The sequence below is a fragment of the Myotis davidii genome, unplaced genomic scaffold (assembly GCF_000327345.1).
Source record: "Myotis davidii unplaced genomic scaffold, ASM32734v1 scaffold1230, whole genome shotgun sequence".
NCBI lineage: Eukaryota > Metazoa > Chordata > Mammalia > Chiroptera > Vespertilionidae > Myotis > Myotis davidii.
In genome coordinates, this window is record NW_006281916.1 from 10,907 (window position 1) to 25,654 (window position 14,748).

Genomic DNA, 14,748 nt, shown 5'->3' on the forward strand with positions numbered 1-14,748 from the left:
TGTTTATCTTAAGAAATCATACCTCATAAGTAATCAAATCTAGGACTCAGGATAATAATTTTTTAAAAAATTAGGGGTCATACAGTAGCAGGATTAAGAGCACAATGAAACTAAACTCTGGAATCAGAGATCTGCCTAGAAATACTCTGCCACTTACTGGAGTGATCTTGGGCAAATTACCAAATGCCTGTATCTTACTCAGCTGCATCACCTATAAAACAGGGTGGTAATAATAAACCTCAGAATCACTGTGAAGATTAAGTAATTTATATTGTGCCCAATACAATACATGATAGCAATTAGGAAAATGTAGCTGTTAGTAATTAATTTGCAAGGCCTTAGATTTTAATCTTGCCTGAACTCAAAGACCTCATAGAAACTGGACCCTAGCTTTCACTTCCTATTTTTTCAAAAGACCATTAATAATATAGCTTATTCTCTGCTCTAATTTACCATTATCTTCTGTTCTCCATTGACTCTTTATCACTGAATATCTCTCAAACAAGATGCCTGTGCATTGTCTTACTCTGTTGTCTAGAATGTAAACATTTCAGTGGCATATTTGAGTTTCAAAGAAAAGAATCACGGATGGCACTAACAGTAAAACCCTGTGAAGGTCATAAGACTAAGGGTTGACTGCACCCAATGATCAAAAGAAACGGAGTTCCTATGCCAATGACAGGGCTCTGTAGGAACCAGAGGAAATGAAATTATAATAAAATTTACTATCAGCTATATGAATACCAATACCAAGGGGAAGGGCCACTCAGGTATTAGAACGTGACAACCCACTTAGAAACAAGGACATCTTAGTGGCTTAAGCAACATGTTTAAGAGGTTGGAAATGGCAATGGAAGATAAAAGCTGCATGAGCATACATGAACACCAAGACAAGTCTGTATTTAGAGGTCAAGCAAAGGAGTGGTCAGGGCAATGGTAAAAGTAGAAACAGCGAAGATACACCTATTAAAATGTCATTTACATAAATCTTTCCAGGATTCTTATATTGGAATATACTTTCATCTTTTACTTTACCACTCCAAGATTAAGCCATTAAACTACACAACATAAAACAGAAGTTATATACCATAAACCACTACCTGCCCACACTCAGCAGTGAAGGTAAAAATCAAGGTTGTGCTGTAATTCCACTTGATTCTAAAAATCAAGTGCATTTGACATCAGTTTGAAACAGACCTTTATCAAATTTCCCTTTTTAAGAAAAAAGCCAAGGAGAGATGATCAAGCACAAATGATCACTTCATGCATTTTATTGATAGTCTATATTTTAAATCTGCAGTATGACATCTTACATAGGGAAAAAGCTTCTTCCTAAAAGATAACTATTAATAATCAAACCAGCTTTAATATGACTGACCTTCCAACGTCTTGTTTTGCATTAAACACGTTAATTTTTAGCAGGTGTAAAAGCACTGTACAAAAAAAGGAAACTGGGTACATTCTCAAATTTTAATACAGGGCTTCCCAACCAGGAGTCTGCTGGCTAGATATTGGAGAAGGGTGTTATGTTCAGGTTTAAATTTAAAGAAAATGAGAAACCAGATAAAGCAAACTAACCAAAATAACTTCACTTTGTGCTCCTTTCTGCTTTTTTGAAAGTCTCTCCCAGAGGTCAGGAAGCCCTGGTGTAACAATCACTTTCGTCGTCACAGAATGGACATTTATGTGCTTCATGTTCAAAGATGTAAAGGCAGCCTTTGTTACGATCCCCCCCTCCAAGTCCCTTCAGGTTCTTAGACTTCAGAAAGCTTCCCAAGACTGTAGCCCAGTCTTTATATGAACCCACGTAAACATCTATACCAAAGAAGCTCTTCCTGGGAGAAGATAAAACAGGCAGATACGTATCCAGGCCAATTGTGTACCTACTGAACTTGATACCTGATCACATAGCCCTACATATTTAAAAGCAGCACCAAGGACAAATGGACCTATCAAGAGGTAAAATCCAATCACTGGATAGTTAAAACACATACAAATCAATCAGTTAAAAGAATGTTAGCAGAGGGGCACTAAAGGGATTTAAGGCTGGGCAGCTGGTTCAACCATACGTTGGTATTGGAATAAATCTGTAAGATGAGGAACTGATAGAGGAACCCTGAAATAATTAGGCACAGTGGTATTATGGGTTTGCTTTCACTACATATATTTATCACTCAATCCAAGTGACCATAAAGCAACTTGTGGGTCTTTAGCAAAAGAAATACTAATAAAAAACAAACACCTCACTATAATTTTATTTGAGTGTTAGAGGGTATGCCTATTTCCTTCAAATTTGAATTAAAACACCTACATAGAAATGAAAATAATCATAAAACTGATAAACTGTTGTTATCCCTTGTAAGTTCCAACACTTCAGTAATAGCCCTATAATATGCTGTTTTAGATATAAAATGGATTTACTTAAATCAAGTGAGATAATCACTTACTGGGAATATTAGATATTATTTTAGAAATGTCCAGTTAAGAACTCAATTTCAGGATGCTAAAAGTTTTACAGCTGTTTTCATAGCTGTTTCTTAGTTGTTTATTAAAATCTGATTTAAAAATAAGTTTTATACTAGTTCTTTGGACCTTGAATTTTAATTTTACAAATAAAGCATGTTATATTGATTTACATTTTCAAATGTTTTCAAAAGCATACAATTTATTAAGTTAACTCAATGAATTACAACACTATTATTGAATATAAAACATCCTGAAGAATTCTACTAAGGAAGAAAACGCCTGACACTTGAACATGTGCCTTTTCAATCTCTTGCATTACTAAGGTACAGAATACTTTAGAAAGTAGCAATCAGCATAGTCTTATAAGCCATGAATAAAAGTGCCCTGCAAACATGGTTTCTAAGTACTTAATGTTGGTAATACATTTGACAGGAAAGCCAGTAAGGTAAAACTTAAAAATTCAAAGGCAGATTACTTATAAAAGAACAAAAGAGAAGGGGAGGAGGGTAAAAATATCCTCCATCTTTAAAAGTATCAACAACTATGAGGTACCGCTGTATTCTAGCAAGCTGTAAAAATGGCCTTTTAGGAGGCATTTTGCAACATTCACCTCCCTATCACATGGGTATTTTGGGAACTGACTGAAGTCATCATGGCTGTCATGGATATTTGGGAAGCAGGTGGTTCAATACAAAGCATATTAAGTGATAATCCTTCATAAATATAATCTGAGACACTGAATACTTGGCATGGAGAGGACATATTTTTCCCAGGGGGGGAAATTACTTGAGGTAACCCTTATAGATAACCAGTTTCCTAATCTTAAAGTTTGGATAAACTTCAATGATATTTTTAGATATTTCACACACACACACACACACTATATACTAAACATTTTTCTTGTTAACTGCCCAATTATTCCCTACATTGCAACACTAATGTGAACACGTTTCTCAATTCCCGCCTCCATTAACCACTAACACCACTGAGGTATGACTAATGTGTTCTTTTGAGAGCAATACTCAAAATTAACATGGTTCATCTAGTATTGCTACAAAATCTGAAAACTTAACTTGTTCAATTTTGTTTGTAGTACTAATAAACTGCAGCTTTATCAGCTGCTTGGAGTTAAACAACATAACATCTCAAATGCTTCAGACTAGTAAGTGTATTTTTTAAAATATCTGAAATATTCAAAGAAATTCAGATTTTAGTACTTTCCCCTATGCTTTGAACAATGTAAACTCCCAACACTGTTTTATCTTGCTCCTATTACTGCATGAAGTTCCCAGAAAGAATCTTTCTTTAATAAAGAAAAAAGTGCAAAAATACAAAATATGTAAAGTCTTTTGCAAGAAAATGCTCCCTTAAGGGAGTGTTTGGATGCTGGTGGGAAAAAAGATCTTCTCCATTGTACATCTGACATTGTCTTCAATGTCCACCAGTACCAGTAAGTACATATTAGTCATGGGCCTTGCAAAAAAAAAGCTAATTCCACTAAATTTTTTTATCCATTCTACACAATCAATGAATGCTATTGAAAAAGATGTTCACATGCACATGCCCAATATGTGCATTCTACTGAGGGCTATAAACTTAAAATTCTATTTCCAGTATTTATGAATAGGTTCAATATCTACCTTCATAACCAGAACTCAGCATGAGTTCTTACTTTAATACTTCACAAATGAGTAATAGAATAATACATTTTGGGAGATACCTGTTTTCAGTAACTTTTATGCTTAGAACGAGCTGTTGGTTTTAAACTATATAAAATGGAACACCCCTATAATAATGGAACATTTTATGCCATGAGGAATATGGGTTTGTTTTTAGCCAATCAGGACTATCCTGCAGATCTGAAAACCAGATTACATACCCTTCGGAAAGGAGACAAGGAGGCTCACAAATATAAAGGAATTCTGACTTTTACATGGACAATTTTTTAAAAAGATAAAATGTATTATATAAGCGCCATAAACAGTGATTTCTGCTTATATTAAAAAAAATAAGTGAACCTTTGTTTGAACATTACTTCCTTGCAAGAGCAGTACATATCCTTAGCAAACAACTACCACATGTATAAGTTCATTTCCTTGATACTTAGGTAGGATTGAAAGCAAGAAGAAAACATGAAAATATGAGCTTTGAAATCATTTTTACAGCTAAATTGATAGCAGTTAAGGTAACTAGATAGTTCCTAAAAGCAGAATTGTTTATTTTGTTGAGTATCTGATAATGCCTGGGTAGTCAGCTCACTTTGTTAAAGGCCAAGGATGTGTTCAATTCCTCTTTGGACCCATTAGCTTTTTCCAAATAAACAGTCTTCCAAAATCAGACTAATCAAAACCCCAACCAGCCTCGAAAGAAAAATTCGGCAAGAGTGCTGAGTTCTTTTCACAAACCTATTGTTACTACTAAGGAAACAACATAAAGTACATATCCCATGGATCATAAGTCAGTGGTCTCATCTTCAAATATGGGCAGCACAACTGAAATTTGAATTTCAAATAACCCAACATGACTCACTTTCAAAAAGAAAATCTCTTAACTACTCAACTGGTCTTTAAATGTGAAATATTAGGTTGTGTTAGACAGCAATGAAATACTACCAAGTGTGCACTGGTACCTTAAATGACAAATCTTGAAAACAATGCAAATTCAAGACTTTCTTATTAGTATACACATGTCTACCAATTTTTAGGCTAAAAGTGGTTTACGATCGTTTTGTTTTTTTTTTTGCTATCTTTTTTTTTTTTTTGCAGACTTGTAAAAACAACAGTGTAAATTATACTAGGTCATAGTGGCTTGTTTTTCTTAAAGCGAAAGCTCTGCCTAATTTGTTCATCTACTTCATCTGCTCAAGTAGAATACTGTGTCAAAGATCTCACCATACGAAACCAGTATGATTATACTGTCTTCATGAAAGTTTAAATTCTTCCAGAGTAGTAGTCGTCTCCCCTGCCCCCCGTCTTTCATTTTCTGCCTAAATCCAAGTTAAAACACAATTTCCATTGGCCTTCAAAGTAGTTCAATTCTGCACTCTGATCTTTACTTTGCAATGTCACAGTAGCTGTTCACATACATTAAATATTATAGATATGTTCTGCTCTTGACATGTACACACTTACAAAAGGAGCTTTGTACTTTGTTTGGTGTGATTTTTTTTTTTTTTACTATATTGGCTCACGAAAAGCAGTTTTTTTCATTTCTATGCATGGTACTTTACAATTTGTAATGCATTATTACAACAGTGCATTGGAAAAGTACTGAGCCTCTACAAAATAGCTTTACATTTTTAAACAAATGAATGTGATTTTTTTTCACTTACACAAGCATAGGCTTTTTTAATATTTCCACAAGATAAACATCTTAATTAAACTATAAGCTCACTCTACAGTGTGCCACAGTGATGGGCTTAGAAGACAGTTACACACTTAGAAGATCTAACCTTAGTGTTATTTACACTGACATGTCCAATATCACCTTGCTTAAAAGGTGAACAAATGATAGTCAGCATGTAGCTAAATTTGTGCCAACTAATAACTGGGAATGGTGAAGCTTTAAGCAATCACTTATAAAACATGTACTGTAACTTAGTCTAAACTGGTAATTTCCTTAGCCCTTCTCTCCTATGGCATGGGAAATTTTAAAAATCAACATGAACGAGCCATTGCTAAGACAGATCTTTTAAGATAACAAAGGAGAAACTAATAAACATATATAATAAATCATTAGTATATCAATTACTGATGCTGAAATTAGATTTTATGTCCTAAAACATTGCTTTTTAAATATTTCCTTTTATTCTGGAACAGAAATTGGAGACAGGACAACGATTCATTCAGAAAGAAATGACTCAATTCAGGTTGCAACTTTACAAGCACCACTCAAAAAGTGGACATAAAGCAAGTGATTCCTGTTTGCCCATCACTATACCAGGTACATAGCTGAGAGCTCAGACCTTAATTACACAATGCTTTCTCTGTTACCAGAAGCTAAGACTGCCCTGCGACAAATAGGACAAGTAGAATTTTCAGATAACCAGCGATCGATGCAGTGGACATGATACTCATGGGAACAAGGTAGTTTACGAAGTTTGTTGCCTTCTGTATATTCTGTAATGCAAACACTACAGGTTTTTAATGCATCGTTTTCACCAAAACTTCTCATTGCCAAATTGTCAATCTGTTCTTTGGTGAGTCCTCTAGGTTGGTCATCATCATCCTCATTTAAGAGGAAAAACTGAGCCAGACTAAGGAAGGGCAAAGAGCCACTTTCATCAAATGTTACTGGGGCTCTGTGTCGAACCTCTCGCCTGCCACCTGATGAGCCTGATGATGAGCTTCCTTCATTACTACCTTCAAACACCTCTGAGCTAATCTCTGAACTTTCACCACTGGAACTAGAACTAGGACTGGAACTCGAACTGGAACTGGAACCAGAACTACTATTACCACCAGAACCCCCTCTTCCATTCCGTGACTCCGCCCTTTCCATATTTTGACTTGAGATTGAACCACTAGGCTCTGAATCACTATCACTGTACATAAAGTAGCTTAATTCACCAAAACCTGTCATTATTTGCCTTAACATGGTCTGAATTGCTACAGATGTAGTCTCACTTAAACCAGTATTTAAGATTCTACGAATTGGAATTCTGATGGTACTGACATAGGTTCTCACACCTGCCCGCTCAGAACGTGAAAATGTACGCCTAAAACCTCCTCGTTCACTTTCATAAGTGACCGTGTTGTTTGGCGTCTGAGACCTTGACCGAGTTCTGCTAGCTATGCTATCTCTCTGCCGATATTCTCCAGGACGGACTCTTCTTACTTGAAGATCAAGGACTATGGTCGGAGGTCTCTGTCCTGAACCTGTAGATTCACCATTACCAGTTGTGTCTGAAGAACCTGCTCCCTGTGAGGCACTTCTTATTCCAGAAGCTGCAAAAAGACCTCTACTTAACAAGTCAGGTCCACTTATTTGCTGTCTTAGTGTCACATGGTGGCGGGTTCTAGAACTTCCTTCAGTCTCATTTACCAAAGGATGCTCAAAAGTCTGAGATGAGATACTATGATGAGACCTCCGTGGAATTTCAGTCATTGGATGCAGAGGTGACCTACTTCTTTCAGCTCTTGCTCGGGTTCTCCGGTGGTCGGGGCTTCTGCTTCTTGCTCTTCTTTGACCTCTAGTAGATGGGACTTCTCCTGTTAATACTTCAGTTGAATTGCGTTCTGATCTAGATGGCCCTGCAGATGTTGATTCAGATCGTGGATTTTCCACTTGCCTTTGGCTGTTATCCATGTTTTCTCCATTAGAACGTCTTGTAGATGGCTCATTTTCATTCTCTGGGTTTTGACTCCCATTATTACGGTTTACATTGATCTCTAAACTGAATCTGAAATCACCACTGCTTGGATTAGTCCGGCTCACTGCTCGCCAAGATTGGTTTCCTCTTTGACCACTTCTTGTCGTATTTCCAGTTTGTCTGACAGAGTTAAGCCAGTCTATTATAGAGTCACCATTAGACACATCATCTGAAGACTCTCCACCTGTTTTTATAAGAGAAAAGGAACTATTAAAATTAGGAGAATCATGTAATAGTGCTCAGAAACTTTGTATTAGAAAAAAAAAAAGAACAGACTCTGAACAGATTTCAAATTTATAGATTTCTGTAAACTGTACTACATAGACTTGCAAGTAAAGGCAGGGAAATTTCAATTTCATTTTGAAAGTGCAAGCTAATCTAAACAAAATTTATCCCTAACAGTTTGGCTCAGTGGATAGAGCGTCAGCTTGTGGACTGAAGGGTCCCAGGTTCGATTCTGGTCAGGGGCATGTACCTTGGTTGCAGGCACATCCCCAGTAGGGGGGCGTGCAGGAGACAGCTGATCAATGTTTCTAACTCTCTATCCCTCTCCCTTCCTCTCTGTAAAAAAAAAAAATCAATAAAATATATTAAAAATAATTTTTTAAAAAAACACAAAATTTAGAGAATTTTCTTAAAGGGAATCTGGAGAAAGTCTATTATATAAAGAGCCTAGCATATTACTGTGGATTGTCAGAAGATAATATTTTTCAGTTCACTGTCAAGACACTCTTGTAATCAAACAAGGTAAATACCAGTTAAGGTATAGAGCTAGAATTTTAGTTCAAATTACATTTCTGTCAAATTTTCATTAGCCTGTAACATTTCTTCTAGACTCTTGATTTAAGTGACTTTGATAATATAAGACATTTTAAAATACAAGACTACTGTAGCCATTGCAAAAATATAACATAAACAAGGTTTATAGGTTTGAAAATGTTTAAATTATTTCTTCATGTTACCAAGATTCTTAACATGAAATTGGACATCAGACCAAATGAATAGTCTGAACCTAGCACAATACATATAATGGCACATTCAAGACCAGACTGTTATCATAGCCTCTTAGGTTAGATGGTGAAATTCTCTACTTCACATTGAGAAAAAAACATCAGTATGTCAGTTAGGATGTTTATCTGTATCCCTAGCTTCCACCCACTAGATGCCAATAACAAACTCCCAGTATTGACAAACAAAAATGTCTCCAGGCATGGCCAATGTCCCATAAGAGGCAAAATTAAACCCTGTTGAGAATGGCCAGGTTAGAGAATACAGCATTTCTTTCTGCTGGTGAGGAACTCAGATGTATATTTTTAAAAAAAGGAGTAATTCAGTAGATAGAAGGATATTTCAATGGATGTGGAAAATCAAGAAATTACATTTAAATATGCCATTTCTCACAATGCCCCAATTAACACAAACAAACCAAAGATAAAGCAGAAAAAAATGATACCCTATGTTCACATTCTTACCAAATATCAAGACAATGCCAGTTCTCTTTATGAGCAGGTAACTCAGCACCAAATTACTTTATATCATTTCTGGATCATCTTTAGCTGACATTTACTGTTATGAAGTTTTTTATCCATTCCATCCTCTACCCACCCCCTGCAAAGCAAAATATACCTCTATTTTCATCTGAGTTTTGTGGTGGTGGGCCCTCTTTAATTTGTTGTAATCTTCTCAGCAACTCTTCCTCAGTACTTTCACCTGAAAATAGTTTTAAAATGTTTGCCAAATTACAAATAAAAACCAAATGACTCTTACCCATCTGAGATGAAAACCAAGGAGTAGGAAACTTGGGTAAAATTCATTTCTTTGGGAGCATGACTTTACAATTGATATTTGTACAAATTTCTTGTAGTTTACTGAATGCTTTTGCCTATATTACCTCATTCATTACAATTGCAAGTCTGGGAGGTAGATATTACTATCTGTATTTTAAAACAAGAAAACTGAGACTGAGTGAGAAACTGACATGCTAATAAATGGCAGGACCAGAAGCCCAACTTAGATATTCTGAATGAATCCTAGTACTGAGGATTCAAAATGTACTTCCTTTCACTAACCAACACCTGACCTTTTAAAATTTAAGCAATCACTCAAAGATTAGTAAAATTAAATAGAAATAAGAACTATGAAAAATAATGAATTTTAACTATGATCAAATGGGACCTAACAGCCAAGCACAAAGTTCTGAATAATTGGTAATTTTACCGAAGGCTAGCTCTGGAGGATTATGACTGGGACATATTCAGGGAATCAGTAATAACAAAAGAGAGTACGTCTGTCCTAGGAACTAAAATTCCCATTAGCTCTTCCACAATTAGACTCATGCCTAGAAGTTAAATAAGCCAACAAAAATATGGTTCAGCCCAGCAAGCATGGCTTAGTGGTTGAGCATCGACCTATGAACCAGGAGGTCATGGTTCAATCCCCAGTCAGGGCACATGCCCAGGTTGTGGGCTTGGTCGCTAGTGTGGGGTATGCAGGAGGCAGCTAATCAATGATTCTCTCATCTTTGATGTTTCTATCTCTCTCTCCCTCTCCCTTCCTCTCTGAAGCCAATAAAAATAAATTTAAAAAAAATTGTTCAGCTCCACTATTTTCAAATAAGCTCACTATAAATTCATAATGCAATTCATAACTAAAAATATGATACAGGGTAATTCCACATATAAGTGAACAGAATTAATAAATATAGTAGTAAATGTCATTCTATATGCCTTGCATTAAAATCATACTTCATAATGGCTAAAGAAACTGATTTTCAAAACAGGCTATTTTTTTAAAAGACCAACAAATTACATATATAAATTCTTAAACTACATTATCACGTACCTGGGGTGCCTAACAAATTGTTATCCCTCATAAGCCTATAATCTTCTTCACTCAGGTTATTGACAAATTGATAGAAAGCTTCTTCCCGATCCAATCGGTCCATCTGACTTCTGCGCTGTGCTGCAGACTGATCACCACTTCCTTTATCGTTAGAATCTGAGCTTTCCATCTTGATGAACAAGTGGAAAATTATCTAAAAGGAGAAAGGAAATCAATCTTGAAAACAGAAGTCAGTATGTATCCTATAAAACATTTTCAATTATGTGAAAATCCAGAATATAGGTCAAGACGTAAATTTTAAGACCTCATCTGAATGAAATTTCATAACAGAAAAACTCCCCCAAATCCCTTATTTACTAGGAAAAGACTAGGTCAGGGGTTGGCTAACTATGGCCTAAGGCCAAATTAAGCTCTGGTGCCTATTTTTTTCTTGTTGAAATCCACAATGGTTTTTACACTTTTAAATGTTTATTTTGAAGGAATTTTTTGATGTAAGTTATATGAAATTCAAATTTCAGTGTTTATTTTATTGAAATAGTAAAATACATTCATTTACATATTGTCTATGGCTTTTATGATATAATGACAAAGTTTAATAGTTGTGACAGACAGACTAAATGTGGCACTATCACTGCTTTACAATGGTCATCTGGGCATTATAAGTTGTAGTGATGCAATTATAATTTGACAGCATTTCAAATGCCATGTACATCACCATACTGTGACATTTTTGAAGTTACAGATGCACACTTATCACATCATATCAAGAAGGTGGACTTAAAATGCCACCCTTAAAGGCACAGAATGTGGCTTATTTTATCAGATTAGACAGTAAAGATTGTTTATTATGCAATGGCACATTAACTGTGCTTAAGTAATGAAATATATGTTGATATTACCAGACTAATGATATTATCATTCCTAATTCACAGGGAAGCTACAGTGTAAAAAATTGGAAAACTTAAAATAAAATAGCTATTCATAAAATATTTCTTCACAAAAATAAAAAACAAGGCTTCAACCAAGTTTCCAGTGGCTCATTTGCTGGCAAAGCAAGGAAAATCATTTATTGATGTTGAGTTAAACTGCATTTGATGGCAGAAGCTAAAGAAATGTGTACAAAGAAAATAAAGTTGTTTAAAATTATTAGTGTTTTAATGAGTACAACTGCTCAGAAATTTGAAGATATTGGGACACATCAATAAACAATTGAAAAACAAGGCAGCAAATGATTTTGAGTGGTTTTCCTTGGCTCATAATGTCCACAACTGTATGCTAGGAGTCAAGTGCGGATTATTCAAGAAGTTTGAGATTTAGAAGTAGCTTCTATAAATCTGCATGGAACCACTACAGGTGATCATGTTTTCAAAGAAGTTGAGAAAACACTAATTCAGTACAACCTGAAGTAGAATTTGCTAACATGTATTACAACTGAAATAGTGGTAAAATGTGTGAAACAAAAATTTACAAACCTTGTGAAAGTAAGTTATCTAAGTCTATGGTTATTCACTATATTATTCATCAGCAGGGAGTTTGCAGAAAATATATAAATCCATCGTATTATTGAACCAATAGTGTGAATGGCAAGCTTCATTATTGTGGACTTAACCATCATCAGTTCCCATGAATTTTTTGTCAGACACAGAAACTAAGTATCTTGACTTACTTCATCACTTGTTCATTTTGATGGCTTATCATTGGTAAAGTTTTATTGTGATTTGTTGTACCCAGGCCCCAAATCAAAAATTTTCCCCAATGAGAACCATCCCCAATTACCATTACAAAATAACAGTGTGAGAATTTAGCTTTTGCTAAAGGATTCATAATGTTCTTAATGAATTCAACCTAAAATAACAAGGCAGCCCAGTCGATGTGGCTCGGTGATTGAGCATCACCCTATGAACCAGGAGGTCAAGGTTCCATTCCTGGTGGGGGCACATGCCCCGGATTGAGGACTTGAACCCTGGTACAAGGTGTGCAGAAGGAGGCAGCCAATGGATGATTCTCTTTCATCACTGATGTTTCTATCTCTCTCTCTCCCTCTCCCTTCCTCTCTGAAATCAATAAAAAAAACACACACACACATTTAAAATTACAAGGCAAAATAGTGCTTATATGTAAGACTTATCCTGCAGTAAGTCATTTCAACAATACCACTGGAATCACAAAGTCAAGCTGCTTTATATGCACTTGTGCTATCAAAGAAATGAGAGCTGCATTCCCATACAAATTTGTAGTAGATATATTTTATAAGCACAAACTACAGTTCCAGAAGCACTTTTTAGACCTTAGTGTAAATAAAAGTAAAATTTCTTTATTTCAAAAATCCATTTAACTGTGCAACTGAGGACCTTCCACCTAATCTTCAATTGAAAGTAGTAACTGCAGTGTAATGATATGTTAAAAGGTAAACATGAAGAGTCTAACAGAATTCTAAAAATTCTTTCTAAGGGATGAATATGCTTCATTAAAATTATATGCTTCTAGCCCAGTCAGCTTAGCTCAGTGGTTGAGTGTCAACCTATGAACCAGGAGGTCACGGTTCAACTCCCGGTCAGGGCACACTGGGTTTCGAGCTCGATCCCCAATAGGAAGCAGGAAGCAGCCAATCAATGCTTCTCACACATCATTGATGTTTATCTCTCCTTTCCTTTCTGAAATCAATTAAAAAGATTTTTTTAAAAAAATTATATGCTTCTGGATTGATTACGTAGCAATACCTATATTGTGAAAGGACATTTTCAAAGATGAAATATGGAAAATCTCATTTTATGTCAGGAGCACTAGATGTATACCTGCACATGATTTTGATGATAAGGAATATGTTTAACCCCAATTAAGAAAATGTTAACGCCCAAAAGAATGCCATTTTTTAAATTAGTAGGCCTATATTACAAACATTGTACTCGATTATTATTACATTTTGAGTTCTTAATTTTGTTTTGGAGGTAATGGATATAGGTTTATTACCTTATTGTGGTGATAGTATCACAGGTACTTGCTTATGTCCAAATGCATCAAATTGAATTCATTAAACATGCAATATTTTGGTATATTAATTATACTTAAATAATTAATACTCTTAAGAAATGTAATGAAATCACATATTTCCTCAAAAGTCCACATGCTATAAAACCTCTACATAATTCCTAGAGTTAATTAACTGCTCTGCCTTCTTACTGGAACCTGTGTCTTGGAGAGATTGTTTTTATTTTATGTGGAACCCTTCACAAAGGCATGGCTGTTTAGTCCTTGAAATCCTTGTTGGGATCCAATCCTTCATCAGTCTAATTTCTGATGCATGTGACTATGGATGTGAAACTCATTTATCTGCCCATCTCCTTCTTATAATTCAACATCATTTATACTGCTCTTAAAAATCAAGGATGTCTTCTTGTTGATTTACTTCTAAGTTGCCTCTAGAAAGGGTATGAACTATTGCCTTTGTTGATTAGAAAAAATTTTTTTTTCAGAATTCTGTATACCATGCTTCCTAAAATCTGATTTATTTGGGGGAAAATATGCACTATGAAACATCTCTACTAACATTTCTTTCTACTATAAACTCAGCATTAAAACTGCATTTTACTTCTAAATCAGGGGTCCTCAAACTACGGCCCGTGGGCCACATGCAAATACAAATATTGTATTTGTTCCCGTTTTGTTTTTTTACTTCAAAATAAGATATGTGCAGTGTGCATAGGAACTTGTTCATAGTTTTTTTTTAAACTATAGTCCGGCCCTCCAACGGTCTGAGGGACAGTGAACTGGCCCCCTATTTAAAAAGTTTGACGACCCCTGCTCTAAATTAACTGGTAGTAAAGAATCTAAAATTCCATCCAACTTCAGATGGATCTTTTTTAAGTTCACAATGACAAAATAAAAGTTAATCCCATAAACATATGATAATCTGGTTTGTGGGAAAAAAGGGAATCTATACTGGTAATAGGATTTAACGCCATACACAACACATGAAGTATCTGAATGTTCATAAGTGAATACTAAAGAAAAAAATAACAAACCTTCTTGCAGATATAAAAAATAAAAATCCCTAGTCTCTTCCTGTCTGC

General features: G+C 35.2%; 1 protein-coding gene across 2 annotated transcripts in view; it reads right to left on the reverse strand.

Annotated features, from left to right (window-relative positions):
- Positions 1-511: 511 nt before the first annotated feature.
- Positions 512-14,748, reverse strand: part of RLIM (ring finger protein, LIM domain interacting) — a 24,589-nt gene continuing 10,352 nt past the window's right edge. For both annotated transcript variants that reach the window (XM_006752623.2, XM_015561073.1), the window contains 3 exons: positions 10,679-10,871; positions 9,464-9,547; positions 512-8,021 (listed from right to left, as the gene is read on the reverse strand). In XM_006752623.2, the coding sequence (XP_006752686.1) occupies positions 6,436-8,021; positions 9,464-9,547; positions 10,679-10,847 (1,839 nt within the window). In that variant the 5' untranslated portion in view covers positions 10,848-10,871 and the 3' untranslated portion in view covers positions 512-6,435. The remainder of the gene's footprint in view (positions 8,022-9,463; positions 9,548-10,678; positions 10,872-14,748) is intronic.